This window comes from Typopeltis vanoorti, chromosome 6 (genome assembly GCF_054136105.1).
Source record: "Typopeltis vanoorti isolate ZY-2024b chromosome 6, IOZ_Tvanoo_1.0, whole genome shotgun sequence".
Taxonomy (NCBI): domain Eukaryota; kingdom Metazoa; phylum Arthropoda; class Arachnida; order Uropygi; family Thelyphonidae; genus Typopeltis; species Typopeltis vanoorti.
In genome coordinates this window covers 48,452,990-48,468,587 of record NC_143554.1, presented here as the reverse complement: position 1 = coordinate 48,468,587, position 15,598 = coordinate 48,452,990, and the positions used below count along the sequence as shown (strand labels likewise).

The following is a 15,598-nucleotide window of genomic DNA, read 5'->3' as shown; positions in this document are numbered from 1 at the left end:
AAAAATTTTAACCCATGATCACTCTCATCAACCAGTGGTGGTGGTGGTGTTCATATCTCATTCACAGCAACATCCTCTGAACATCACAACCAACACATTAAACATTATATTGCTTCTATCATTTGCTAAGTTATCTTGCAAGAATTGCAAATCTGCCTTCATGTAATCTAATCAAAAAATCTTATATAATGACAACTGTTCAAAAGAATAAATAAATTAGAATAAAATCTTCAATTGCTTAATTTTCTATAGCACTTTTCCCCTGAAAAATCTTGTTTAGCACTGCAATTCAAAATTTTATTCATGTGATTAGAATTCCTAACAATATCTAATTTTTTTTTATTGCTATACCATTTATTTTTTTCAGAAGCAGGTACATATTTTCTTGGAATAGTGGATGCAAACTATGATGAAACACCTACTACTGACAACACCGAAGTAGCACAAAGATACAGATTGTATGTATACTGGCAGCACTGTTTACATTGGAATGGGAATGTCTGGACATCAGATGTTTGCGAAGTTTTGACTTCATCTGATTTACATCACATAAATTGTAGGTTAGTTAATGAATTAATTATATCTTTAAGTAATGAAAATATAATATTTCTTATTTGTGAAAGATAGTTGAATGAGATTCTTAGTCGCTGCTGATATATATGGATTAGGGTTTAGAGCACACTTTGAAACTAGGCTTTATATCTATCCATTTACAAGGATTTGAAATTGTAAACATGAAGTAAGAAAAGGGAAAAAAGTGTTTGTTTTTTTTTTGTTTTTTTTTTTTGCATGGTTGAGTTTGCCATATAAAAAATAAATAACTGTGCTTTAGTATCATCATACAGTGAGAAAATGAAATAAGCATTAGTACAGTCATTTATTAGATTTCCTTCGATATGTTAGCATGCATGAATCTTGTATGGTAACACATCATTTGTGATAAATAAACTGCAGCATGTTGCACTGTATATGAGCAAGAGAATTAGTAGCGGTTGTGGGACAATGATTTAAGTGGACACAAGAAGAATGTAAGGGCAGATATCAGGAGGTTATCGAGGAGAGTAAAAGATAACAGTATAGTGGGAAAGGTCAGTGTGTTGCTGAAGTATGATGATGAGTTAAGAAGGAGAGCCAGAATCATGAATGGTATACTGGCAGTGCATGAGGAGAAGGGAGTGCAGTTTGGGGATCTATGGCATATATTCCAGGGAAGAATGGAATTATACAGATGTGACAGATGGCATTTGAATGGCTTTGGAGTGAGTAAAGTGCAGTGTGTGAGATGAAAGTGAGAAATCTGAAATAAGAGGTGAAGTGAAAGATCAGGAAGGCGGTATTGAAGAGATTGAAGTGCTTGGCAATAGAAACATTAATAGTGCAAGTGATGAAGAGAGAACATGAATGCAAGAGGAACATGGAATCACAGGGGAGCCCTGGTAGACAGGGAGAGATGGCATAGGGAAAATGAATGTTGGTAGTAGTTGTGAAAGCATGTGACGATCTAGCATAGAAATGGAATAGTTTGGGATGTGAGTAGGATATTTGAGGCTGATTGGATATATGTGGTAAGCAGCAATAAAAGGGATTGAACAGAGCAGTTGTGGTGGGAAAATCACAACCAAAAAGTGGCTTGGATAGGACTGGTTATAAACCTAAAAGTGAACTGCTGTATTTATTTATAAATGAGAGGAGTATCAGAAATAAGAGAGATGAAATTGTTTTACTGATTGACTTTATCAACTCCAAAATCATTGGAATAAGTGAAACATGGTTGAACAAGTGATATCTAACAGGAATAGAAATTATTATTATTATTATTATGGGCAACTCCAAGGAGTCCTTAGGCTAATTGAGAAAGGCCCTAAACATCATGTCAAGAACTTTTCAGCATTCACACTGTTTCTATCATACTTAGCTTTGAACTCATTCACAGTCATGCCACCCACAACAGACTCTGGCAGCTTATTCCACTTATTCACCACTCTCCAAGTAAAAAACCTAGTTAACTGCCTTGCTAACCACATTCTTGCAGTTTCCATGGATAGCCCCTAGTTCTCCAACCACCACACCTGTTCTGAAAAATTTCCTCTGAATTAATCTTGTAAAAACCCCTCAGTAATTTGAATGTCTCAATCATATCACCCCTTTTCTACCTATCAACCAGTTACTATAACCCACAAATCTTCACCGTTCTCGTAAGGTTCATTCCATAGACTAGCTACCATCTTGGTCACTTGCCTCTGGATCCTCTCTACTTCTTCCCCATCACCAAGAAACCCTGGCGCCCAGATCTGTGCACATTAGTCAAGATGGGGTCTTATCAAGGCTCGATAAAGAGGAATAATAACCTGCTTGTATCTGCTGGTCAAAGTATTATTCAATAACCAAGTGATCTGATGAGCTGATTTAACCACTTTTGCTATGTGTCCCCTAAACTTTAACTCCCTATCCACTAACACACCCAAGTCTCTGGCTTCGTCATTTTCCTAGAGTAAGGTTCCACCAATATGGTATACTGCTGATAATCTTTTCACTCCAAAATGCATAACCTTACACTTTGCCATATTAAACTGCCATCCATTCTCCTTAGCCCAGTCTGCCAATCTATGCAAATATTCCTGCAAAATTTTGACATCATGTGTATTTACTATTGCTCTGCCCAACTTTGCATCATCAGCAAATAACTGAACAGTGACTCTCAGATCCTTTCCTCTATCATTAATGAACAAATTAAATAGCAGTGGTCTAAGAACAGAACCCTGTGGCACACAACTAGTCACAGGCCTCCTTGTTGACTACTCCTGAATAAACTACTCTCTGATATCTCTCAATCAGCCACCCTATATCCATCCCCCATGTGCAGCAGTTTACTGGTTAGAATTCCATGTAATATCCTGTCAAAGGCCATTGCAAAGTCCAGCAGTATCACTATAAACCCATTACCCTTATCCAATTCAACCGTCACTGTATTATAAAACATGAGCAAGTTACCTAGGCATGATCTACCCTTTACAAAACCATGCTGTCCCCATACAGTATCCCTTTTCCATCTATCCATTCCTGTGACATCAGAATTTAATATGGTCATCTTCTTGTGGTCATCTTAAATACCAAATTTTATCATTAAATTCCCTGTAGCAAGAGCAAGTTATAACATATAATTTCAACATATGTGACCCTGAAAAATGGTCAAGTGGAATATAAATTAGGATAACTCAACAAATTTATATATGTTGTTCAAAACAATCTGTCCACCAGAATTCTGAATTAACTTGCCTGCAGATGGAGGATTTATAATAATGAATCTAAACCGTGTGAAATGCAAATAAATGGCATCAGAATTTTTCAGAGGAAATGGCTGTAAGTATGCTTAATCCCTCATCACATTACATCTGAAAAAAGAAATATTCATGAAATATAGTTTTCTGCTTAATTATACTGTTTTGTGATCATATATTGATAAGGGGGAGAGAGAGAGAGTGGAGTGTGAGCAAAGATGGCTCAACTTTTTTATTTTTGATGCGAAAAAAAGGACAAATTTTAAAATTTTAAAAGAAGGCGCTAGTGGGCCAAGCACTGCAGACGCGATTTGAAGAGCTCCTGATTCAGATAAGTTTTACTAGGAATAATTAAGAATATATGCATAATTCTTTAAGTAAGAGAGGCTGTAAACGTTGTACGCCACCAATATTATTAGTGTGGGGGTTTTTTCTTGCCTAAACTAAATTACGAAATCGTTATTATTAGACCTAGTAACCTGCAGAGAAAAAAAAAATGGCGGCGGCATTGTCATTCCATGATTTTAATTTAGATTTCAGTCGTTTCGTTAAGTGTGAGGTCTGTTATATGTATTCCTTTGATTACATAAATGATTTGTGGATGTTTAGTGCGGATGGAAGAAGGGTGTGTGAGAAGTGCGACCTGAACGAGGAACTGATGAATGCGAATATGAAATTGATGACAGAAAGTGCTAGTACCGATTGTGTCGTGAGTGCACATTTGAAAGAGAAGGATGGTGAGAAGAAGGGGCGAAAAAATGTTAAAAAATCAGGAAAAAAGAAAAAGAGCGATTTGACAACCGTAACGGATGTTAAAAGGGACGAAAGTGAGGCAGAAAGAAACGAAATTCAGAGAACGAATGAAAGTAGAAATGGCGTGATGCAGAAATCACAAATAAAAACAATCGAAAGAATAAATGATAGCGAAAAAAGAATGAATGATGGCGAAAGTTGGACGCTTGTTGGAACGAAAGTACTGAACCAAAGAAAGATGAATGACAGTAAAAGTAAGAAGAATGATAGCGAAAGTTGGACACATGTTAGTCCGAAAGTATGGAAACAAACAAAAATAAATGAGAGTGAAAGTGAGAAGAATGATAGTGAAAGTTGGTCGTATGTTGGACCAAAAGTACGGAAACAAAGAAGGATGAATGAGAGGGAAAGTGAGAAGGGGGGGTCGAGAGTTAGAAAGTTAGAAAGATTTAATGATAGAGAGAATGTGTCACGAGGTACAGAAGGTGAATTGGATTGGATGAAGCAAGAAATGAAATGGATGCGGAATGAAATTAAGAGAATTCAGGTCAAAACTATTAAAATAAATCATGATGGCATGAAAGAGTTAACGAAAGATGAGCGAGTGGCGTTGTATGGCGACTCCATTATTAAAGGTGTGCTTAGAGGATAAAATGCACAAGGTATGTTTTCCAGTGGTAAAATGAGTAGAGTGATTGAGGCATTGAATATGAGGCGGGAGCGAGCAAAAGAGTTAATTGTATTAATTGGTACAAATGATTTGAGAGAGAACAAAGAACATGTCAAAATGAATATCAGGAGACTGCTTGGAAAGATAAAAGAGAATAGTGTGACAGGAAAGGTAGTCAGTGTGTTGCCTAGGTATGATTGTGGTGAGATGAGGCGGAGAGCAAGGATTATGAATGATATTCTGGCTGAAATGTGTGAGGAGATGGGAGTACAGTTTGTTAATGTGTGGAATGAGTTTGAGGGACGAAATGAGCTGTATGGGAGCGATGGACTGCATTTGAGTGGTTATGGTGTGAGTCGCTTGGAGAGACTGCTGCTGGAAAGTACATGAGTGAATAGAGAGAATGAATCAGATCGAGAGGGGAGTGATGTGGAAGAGCAGGAGAGTAAGATAGGAGAGATTGAAGAAGTGGAAATGAATGGGGAAGTGAGTGGTATGAGTATAGAAAATGAGAGAATGGGTGTGCAAGAGGAGCAGGGAAACGGGGAGGCTCAGGGTGGACAGGGGTACACAGCATGAGAAAGGTGGATGCTCCAAGAGGAGGTGTGAGAGCATGTATAGGCAGGAAAGTAATGGGATGACCAGGGATCAAGAGGAAACAGATGGAATTGCAAAGGGTTCTAAAATGAAGAAGCAGAAAGGGAAATGGCCCCAGTCCAGCATGGAGAGATCACATCGAGTGAATGGTATCAGTGGAACTAGCTGTAGATCCAGAAATGAGTTGTTGTGTTTGTATACCAATGCTAGAAGTATAAGAAACAAGGCGGATGAAATGGTTGCACTAATTGCGTCTATGCACCCAGAGATTGTCGGAATAAGTGAGACATGGTTAGTGAGGAAGACATCCCGACAGGAATAGAGATGGAAAGGTATGATGTGTTTCATGAGGATAGAAGGGGTAAAAAGGGAGGGGGAGTGTTATTGATGATAGAGAAAGAGTTATGTCCATACAAGGTAGAGATGCAAGAGGGAAATAGGGCCAGTGGTTTTGAGGCAGTATGGTGTGAGATAGAGGTAAATAGAATCAAATACTTGGTGGGATGTTGTTATAGACCTGGTAATGTGGTGGTGATAGTAAAATGTATAGTCAAATAAGCCAAGCAAATAAGAAAAGTGATCATTATGGGTGATTTTAATTATGACAATATAGACTGGAATGAAGAGATAGCAACTGGAAGTAAAGAAAATGAGTTTCTTGAGTTTTTGAGGGATAACTACCTCAGACAGTATATAACAGAGGGCACACGAGGATTAAGGGTCTTGGATTTGGTCATCTCATCGGAGGATGTAATTATCAATGAGGTGTCAAATCATCCACCAATTGGTGAAAGTGACCATGAGGTGGTTGCCAGTGCAAGGACCCCTGTGAAAAAAGGGTATATATGGAACTACAAGGGGGGGGGGTGATTATGAAGAGCTCAGGAGACAGCTTGCAGGTGTAGCATGGAATGAGGAGTTAGCTGGAAAAGAGATCAATGCAGCTTGGGGGATTTTCAAAAACTATCTAGTAAATGCAATGTCTAAATGTATACCATGGGTGAGAAGGTTAAATAAGGTAGGTGTGAGATGGATGAATAAAGAGATTAAGCATGCAATACAGAGAAAAAGGGCATTGTGGAGGCAGCATAAGAGAAGTGGAAGTAACCAATTTCATGAGGTCTACAAAGACCAGGCAAGGAGGGTGACTTGGTTTGTGAGAGTAGCTAAAGAGAGGTATGAACAGCAGTTAGCTAATGAAGCCAAAAAGAATCCTAGGGAGTTTTTCTTTTGCTGGCTACAATTCTTTCGATATGTAGCCAGCAAAAGAAAGAATGATTATGGAAGGATGACATTGATTGGAGGAAATGGTATAAAGACAGCTGTTGCAGAATGTGTGGTGGAGATACTTAATGAGCAGTTCATAAAGATCTTTCAATCTTGTGAATGTGACTTCATGGAGAGATTAAGAGCAGTTGACGATGGGGAGGAGAGACTGACTGTAAGTGAGCAAGAGGTGTTTGGGGAGTTGAGTAAACTAGATGTAAATAAGGCTGTGGGACTTGATAATATATCACCACGTATTCTGAAGGAATGTGCCAGAGAGTTGACACCTGCCTTGACATATTTTTTTAATACAAGTCTTGCACTTGGTCAAGTTCCTAAAGAGTGGAAGGAGGGCAAGATTGTGCCACTTCATGATTGAACTCGAGCACAAACTATAGGCCTATCTGTGTGTCAGGTGTTGTGGTTAAGTTGTTAGAGAAGCTTGTGAGAACTAGGATCCAGAGTTGGGTTGACAACAATGGTATAATCTTTGATGGACAGCATGGATTTGCTAAAGGGAGGTCATGTTTTAGTAATCTACCTACTTATTACAATAAAGTGACTGCTTCCTTGGACAGAGGAGAAGGATACACAGTAATATACTTGGATTTCGCAAAAGCTTTTGATAGAGTACCTCATGATAAGTTGACAGTCAAACTAGAGCAGATGGGGTTGGATATTAGATTAGTGCATTGGATTGGAGACTGGCTATCTGATAGGTATCAACAAGTTGTGTATGGGGGTGCAATATCCAGGAAAAGGAAAGTCACTAGTGGAATTCCTCAGGGGTCTGTTTTAGGACCATTACTATTTAACTTGTATATTAATGATATTGGCGAAGATTTAGATGGAGATATTCAGTTGTTTGCAGATGATGCAAAGTTGGGACGAACAATAAAGAGTAGTGAAGATGTTGTGGCCTTGCAAGAAGACTTGAATAAATTGAGTGATTGGGCAAGCAAATGGGGATGTGAGTTCAATGTTGCAAAATGTAAGGTTTTAAATTTTGGAAAACAAAGATGGGATGCAGAATTTATGCTTGGTGAGAATATATTGTTGGAAGTAGAGGAAATAAGAGATCTGGAGGTGATAGTGGATAAGGATCTAAAATTTAGGGGACACATAGCCAAAATTGTGAAGACAACACAAAGACTTCTGGGAATGATGCGGAGGACACTAATGTGTAGAAGTAGGGAGATTCTTGTTCCATTGTATAAGGCTTTGATTAGGCCACACATGGACTATTGTGCCCAGATTTGGTCACCTGGTTTTCAGAAGGATGAAGAGATGTTGGAAAGGGTCCAAAGGCGACTGACTAAGGTAGTTTCTGACCTCTGGAATGTCGAGTATGAGGAAAGATTGAAAAGATGTAATTTGCAGAGTCTAGTGAAGAGAAGGAAGAGGGGAGATATGATAGAGACCTACAAGTTGGTAAGGGGTTGTTATAGGATCAATGGTGGAGAAGTTCTACAGAGAATAGTGGGAGATCAGGGGAGAACCAGAGGGCATACCTGGAAACTGTATAAAGAGGGTGTGGGTAGGGGAGTGAGAGGCAGGTTTTTTTTGTGCAGAGTTGAGAGTGATTGGAATGCCTTGCCTGAGAGTGTGGTGTCTGCAAGGAGTTTGAATGTGTTTAAGACACGGTATGATGAGATGTGTGTGAGATAAACGGACCTCCTAGATGAGCCTTTGACTCCATGAGGTCTTGTTTAATAATAATAATAATAATAAATTCTAAAGACTTTTATCTAACTATACATTATTCTTGAATTTCACCAGCTTAAGGCAGAGAGGGAATTGCCAAATGTGTGCTATTGTGGCAGAATTGTCTAGAATAATATTAAACTATTCAGCCAACCAGTCTGGTTGGCTAAGTAGTTAGCATACTCATTCTTCAAACAACAGGCAGTGTGGTGAAATTCTGCCATGATGATGGAAGTTTACATTGGATGAATTTCACTGCTTGGAGTGAGATCACCAACTCTTTATTTTAAGCTTGAAATAGTCTTTTGAGCAGGGTTTCTTTATTATCTAATCCTTAACCTACTCATGATAATAATACCAACTTATTATTGGCAAACAGCTTTTTGTGAGTGGATCTCATATTTATAAAAAAAAAAGTCACAAAACTAAGTCATTTTGTTAAAAAAAAAAAAAAAAAAAATTAAGTAATTTTTCAGATAAGAAACAGCAGTTTAACAATTTAAAAATCATTAAAAATGGGCTTGCTATTTTGGGCTGAAAGAAAAGAAAGGAAGGAAGAAAACAGTGAAAATAAACCTCTATTAGGTATTTAAATGGAAAATCTTTAATTCCATATTTAAATTTTTTTTTTTAATTATTATGTGAGATGGAAAGAAGAAAGGTTCTCAAGCTCTATGAGAGATAAGGAGAGGGAAAGGTTCACAATTAAGACTAGTTAATTTTTTTTTTGCTTGGCTAGAAATATTAAAAATAAATGATCACGCCAAATAACCAGTAATCATTGTATATATTAAAATAAACTCCACATTAAATAATTTATAAAATAAGTTTAATATTTTTTATTAACAGACAAGTAATTTGTCATATTGTGCTACTGTTACGTTGTTTTATATTTCCATTTTTTTAATCTTATGTTTTAATGATTTTTGTTGCCTGGAAGGATCACAATCACCATCCTCTTTAGCAGATGCTTGAAGCGAATGAAAAGTTACACATTTGGTTTCTAGAGCAGGCTTTCTGGGTTATCTGATGAGAGCCCATTCACAGCACAGTGTCCATAAAAGGTTAGCACACTTTCATGGGGGATGGATCTACACCATTTCTTAATTGTGCTGCAATTGCTACCATAAATGGAGTAGATCAAGTGCATTCCTTCCTTTTATTTGCACTAGTTTACTTCTGCCTCTGACAGTCCCACCTCCTAATTACAGCATTGTGTAATATTACAACTTTAGTAACTAAGCTCTGACTTGAGGTGGTTGGATGTCACTTAACTCACTGTAAATAATCTGGAAAAGTTTTTCTCTCATTGAGAAATTACAAGTTAGAGTACAAAAGCATCGTTTCTACTTTTAGAGAATTTTCTGGTGTTTTTCGTGAAGATAGAAAGGGCAAGAAGGGAAGGGAGAGTGCTGCTCATGATAGCAAGGGAATTATGTCCACTTTATTTATTCTTATGGCATAGAACAGCTATAGTTCAATGTCCAATATTGAAAGCCACTCTAAAGCCTCCTTTGACACTTCTTATATCTTGCAGGTATATGTTTGATGTGATATGTTTGATAGTCTGTAGAATATGGGTGCAGTCACAGTAAGGGCTATTTGCCATATTCCATTTATGTAGGAGATAGCTGCATCTGCCCTGATTCACCCTGATTCTGTTCTGGCAGCTGCAGGGATATTTCACAAGAGAGCCATTTGTTGGCAAGTTCATAGACCATTGTTGGTCTACATGTCATAAGTTGAAGGTGCTCGACCAGAGAAGGCTCTGGTTTTGTCCCAAAATGGGTTCCTAGACTTCTGCCCAATTCTAGGGGGATTTATAAGAGCTGATTGGAGAGGCAATATGGAGTATTTGTGATTTTCTCCAGTTCTTTTAGTGATGTTTGCCTTCTTCATATGTTTGGAGTATGATGGAAAGCACTGGTAGCCATGTGAGAGAGGGTGGATTTCAGGTTCTGCTAATCGTGCACATGGTTATGTTCAGTTGGGAATCAGTGATGTTTGTGTGAGCACTTCTTTCCCAGACTGGTGCACAATACTCTGCAGCAGGATTGAGATCCTAAGTACCTCGGCTCTGCAACTCCAGCTAGTTCCTCTTAGTCTTGAGATTATGTTGTTTCTCATTTTTCTTTTGTTTTTTACTTTGTGAATATGATTGATTTTTGTAGGTCAGGCTTCTATTCAGGTTCACTCCCAGGTATTGGAGATGAGGATCATACTTGACTGGGCTGCATAGAAAATTAGGTTGCATTGGTATTTTGCCTCCTTGTTGTTTAGCTGGAAAGGTGTGGACACTGTTTATTTTCGAAAAAGTGACACATCGTTGAATAAAAGTGATATCTAACAGGAATAGAAATGGAAAAGGTACAGTGATTTTCGTGAAGTTAGAAAGGGCACGAAGGGAGGTGGGGGAGCACTGCTGATGATAGCTGGGGAATTATGTCCATATAAGTTAGACATTAAACAGGGAAATAGAGACAGTGGTTTTGAGGCAGTGTGGTCTGAGGCGAAGATTGACAAGAGAGATATTTAGTTGGGTATTGCTATATAAAGGAGGTGAATAAGGCTATAAAACATCTCAAGAACAACAAGAGTCCTGAAAATAACAAGATAATAGACGAGATGCTAAAATTGTAAAAGAAATACACAAGCTGTGTAATGAAATATAGAGATCAGGGTATGCCCCTGAAGAGTGGAAAAAATTGGTCTTGGTTGTTCTTTATAAGAAAGGCAGGGCTTTAGAATGCACCAATTACAGAACTATTGCATTAATGAGTCATCTTGGCAAAGTGCTGATGAAAATACTAACAGAATGCTTGAAGGATCATATGGAGGTACATCTTTCTGATGAGCAAGCCAGATTTTGAAAAGATCGAAGTACAGTGGAACAAATACTCGCATTAAGACTAATAGCAGAGAAAGCTCGAAGAAAGAACAAAAAGATATACTGCTCTTTCGTGGACTTCCAAAAAGCATTTGATAATATTGACCAAAATATAACATGGGCTGTCTTGGAATCCTATGGTGTGGACAATAAATTGATCCGCCTGCTGAAAGATATAAACAGCCAAGCACAAGCAAAAATCAGAATAGCAGGTGAGACTGGAGACTGGTTTGCCACTAGTCAAGGTACAAGACAAGGGGGATCCAATATCACCAATCATCTTCTTCACACGTCTGGGAAGAACACTAGATAAGATTAAAGAAGAAGGTGGATGCATTTCAATAAACGGCATGAGAATTAACTACCTCTGCTTTGCAGATGACATCGTCCTGATTGAAGAAGATGCAGCAAGGCTGGAACAGACATTGCAAACACTATACACAGAAGGAAAACGATATGGACTAAATTTCAACTTTGAAAAAACTAAAACAATGATATTTGGACAACAGGAGTTACTGAACAGAGTTACGATAGGCAGATTTCAACTAGAAAATGTGGAACACTTCACATATCTTGGATGCCACATGACTTGAACCCCAAAAAAAGAGAGAAAAATTAGAATAGCCAGAGCAACAACTATTTTAAAAGCCATGGACAAAATATGGAAGAGCCGAGCTATAAAGATGCAAACTAAATTGCGCATTGTAGAAACCTGTATCTTCAGCAGCATGCTCTATGGATGTGAGGCCTGGGTACTCCTGAGAGAATTGAAAGGAGGATATTGGCATTTGAGAGGAAGTGCTATAGAAAGATCTTGAGAATAATCTGGATACAGAAAGTGAACAATGAGGAAATCTACAGACGAATACAACCAAAAGAAAATCTGATCAGAAAATAATCAAAAGTTAACTATGTCTATTTGGCCATATATGTAGAATGAATGATGAGAGAAAATTAAAAATGTTGCTGTTTGTAATGATTGAAGGAAAGAACAAAAGAGGAAGACCAAACAGAGAATGGGGCGATGACATCGTCAAATGGTGCTGAAACTCTATACACAAACTGAGTCATCTTGCACAAAATAGAATGCAATGGAAGAATCATATCAAGAGGGCAGTAGACACCTATGGGCATTGGACCCATGGTTGTTAATGATGATGTCCAGAGAATTTTTTTAGGGTAGTGATGCAGAAATGTGTAAGCAACTTCAGTTGCTTTTGATTATTATGGGTGATTTTAATTATGGTGGTATAGATTGAAATGAAGATATAGCATTTGGGAATAATGAAAATGAATTTCTTGAGTTGATGAAGACTAGCCATATGAAGACTTCTGTGAGGAAAGTATATATGTGGAAATATAAGGCTGGTGATTACGACCAGCCTAGAAGACAGCTTGGTGTTATAGTATGGAATGAGGAGTTGAGCAGTAAGGAAATAAATACTGTTTGGGAACTGACAAAGAAATGAATAATAGCATCAGTGTGTGAATGTATTCCAAAGGTCAAAAGGCTGAATAAGATAGGTGTAAAATGGATGAATGAGGGCATTAACCATGAAATCTGGAAGAAGAAGAAGGCACTTCAGAGACAGCACAAGATGAATAATGGTGATAATCAGATAATAATAAAGAGCAAGTCAGGAGAGTGATTCAGTAAGGACAAGAAAAGTACAATGCAGAAAAGTTTTCACTAACCTCTCAAATACCTTAGTCACAAGTCCAGGCATGTAGATTAGCCTCTAATTTGTAGACACACAGCCTTATGTAGCCACAAGCTTTGTGCAGTGGAACAATTTTACCTTCTTTCCACTCCTTTGGAACTTGTGCTTTTAAATAAGCCAGGCTACCACCATCTCTGTGGAAAATTTCCTTAAGACAGGTGGTAACATGTCATCAACTCTTATTGCCATATTGACTTCAAGCTTACTTAATTCTCATATACCACCTTATTCACAAATAAGCCATCCTCTCCCATTTCCTCCACAATTGAGCTTTTGAGGCTGAAATATCTTGATATGTGTTCACTGAATGTCTCAGTTATATCCTATGCAATGATTACTAATCTACCATGTTCATCCATTGACATTATCTTACTATAATTATTCTCCATTCTACTTGCCACAAAAAGGAAAGGAAAGGAAAAGGAAATCTTTTTCTTTCCAGAAATTTTTTCTGGAAAGTAAATGATTTCCAGAAATAGAACAGATACTACAGAGATATTGAAAGAATAAAATTTAGGAGACAGCTGAGGCTTAGTAAGATCAGGAAGAGTGAGAGAATTTGAGAGAGATCCTCTTCCAGCAGTGAACAAGGAATGACTGATGCAGAAGACACTATTACAGACATGCCAGATTTCATTATGTTATAATGAAATCTGGCATTGAATTTAGCATTGCCTTCCCAATTTTTTAGTTAATAAATTGACCACATATTTGTACACCAGGGCTGGCTCTAGGCTTAGGCACAAGAGATACTGGCCTAGGGACACAATAGCTTTGGGGCGCCAACATCATAAAAAAAGTAATAGTATTAAAGAAGGACAGAGAGTCGAAGCATTGGTGGTACGAGCAGTGCCCCCCCCAAAATGCTCTATATGCACTTTTTTGGCAATAACTATAAACTGCTTTTAACAATAAAGAATTTAATTATGCCTGTCTTGTCTTACAATGCGTTGATAAAACGTATACTGGCCTGGTGTGCCACACACCCTCGAGCCGGCACTGCCATATACTACTCATATGGTGATTATGGATATACTACTCATATAGGATTATGGACATCCTATATATTACATATGTAATCAATTGCATAAATTTATAAAAGAAAAATATAAATAGTTCATTGAATAAAATCAAATAATATAAATTATTATTTGTTCCATTTAGATGTAGTCATTCAGAAAATATTGGATACTACTGCTTACCCATATCAACAACAGTATTTACCGTTCCAGCAAGTCACCTTATATCTTCTACTTTATACCTTCCTCTGACCTTTGTGTTTGCTCTGCTGATTGTTTATTGCATTTTACTGATACCAGCTTATAAAACAAGCAACAAGAATCACCAAATGTCTTCTCCTATATGGCTGAATGACAATAATCCAACTTATTCTCAGAAGTATTGTGTTAATGTACAAACAGGATCGTACTGGGATGCTGGAACTTCTGCAACTGTGAGTATTGTAAAATGACTTCGTGTCTGTTTAATATATATATATTAAACAGGCATAAACACAGTTTATATATATATATATTTATTTATTTATTTCTGAACTAATATTAATACTTTTTCTGCTAGACATATCTGAAATAATTGGGCTTTAGATAGCAAATGAACTTCGGTTTTTTTTTTTTCCAAATTTTTGTGCTATAGACTGTATTGTAAAAGTACAAAGGTGGTCTGAAAAGTTCTCGGCCTGACAATGAAAAAACGAATTTATAATTTCAAAATCATTTTTATTTTTCAACATAATCTCCCTTAAGACTAATACATTTATTCCATCAATGCTCCAGTGTCATTATTTCGTCCCGTCAGTGGTTCTCAGTAAGATCTGCAGAAGACCCCCCCCCCCTCTACAGCTGCCATCACCTCTTGATTCGAAGAAAAACACTGACCAGCGAGGAGAAGTTTTAGTTTTGGGAAGAGATAGAAGTCAGAGGGAGGCAAATCTGAAGAATAGGGTGGATGTTCCAACAATTCATAGTGCAGATTCCATAATTTTCCCAAACACCTTTGTGGGCAGGTGCATTGTCCTGATGAAAGATGATTTTTTCTTCTGCAAACCGAGTCTTATCTCATGAAATTTTTCATCTAGTCTGGTTAAAAGATCAGAATAATATTCCCCGGTTATTGTTTTATCCTTTTCAAGATAATAATAAACAAAATGCCTTTAGCATCCCAAAACACCAATACCATGATTTTTCCTGCTGATGGAACCGACTTTGTCTTCTTTGGCACTGAACAACCAGTTTTCTGTCCACTATTTTGACTGCTGTTTGGACTCTGGTGTGTAATGGTGAATTCAAGTCTCATCCATTGTAATCAATCAACGCATAAAATCAGTTTTATTCTTGTTAAAACGCTTCAAGCACTGTTCAGTGATTTTCATGCGAGTGCGTTTTTGATCTGCTGTGAGGAAGCGCAGCAGCCATCTTGCGCAAAGCTTTTTCATTTGCAATTCTTCATGCAAAATATATCCTACACATTCTTTTGAAATGCCTATAGTCTCGGCAATTTCACACACTTTGACTCGCCGGTCATCCAATACTATATCGTGCACTTGATCAATGATTTCTGGTGGTGGTGTTACACTTTTTTGGACGTCCTTCACATGGATCATCTTCAAGTTTGGTATGGCTACACTTAAACTCTACAACCCATTTTTTAATTGTTGAAAACGAAGGAGACGAGTGCCCATAAACTTTTATGAACTTCGAATAAA

General features: G+C 37.5%; 1 protein-coding gene across 1 annotated transcript in view; it reads left to right on the top strand.

Annotated features, from left to right (window-relative positions):
* LOC150105439 (polycystin-1-like protein 1) overlaps positions 1 to 15,598 on the top strand; it is a 724,085-nt gene that overhangs the window by 369,100 nt on the left and 339,387 nt on the right. The window contains exons 26-27 of the mRNA XM_090394152.1: positions 368 to 560; positions 14,041 to 14,329. Coding sequence (XP_090250278.1) covers positions 368 to 560; positions 14,041 to 14,329 — 482 coding nt within the window. The remainder of the gene's footprint in view (positions 1 to 367; positions 561 to 14,040; positions 14,330 to 15,598) is intronic.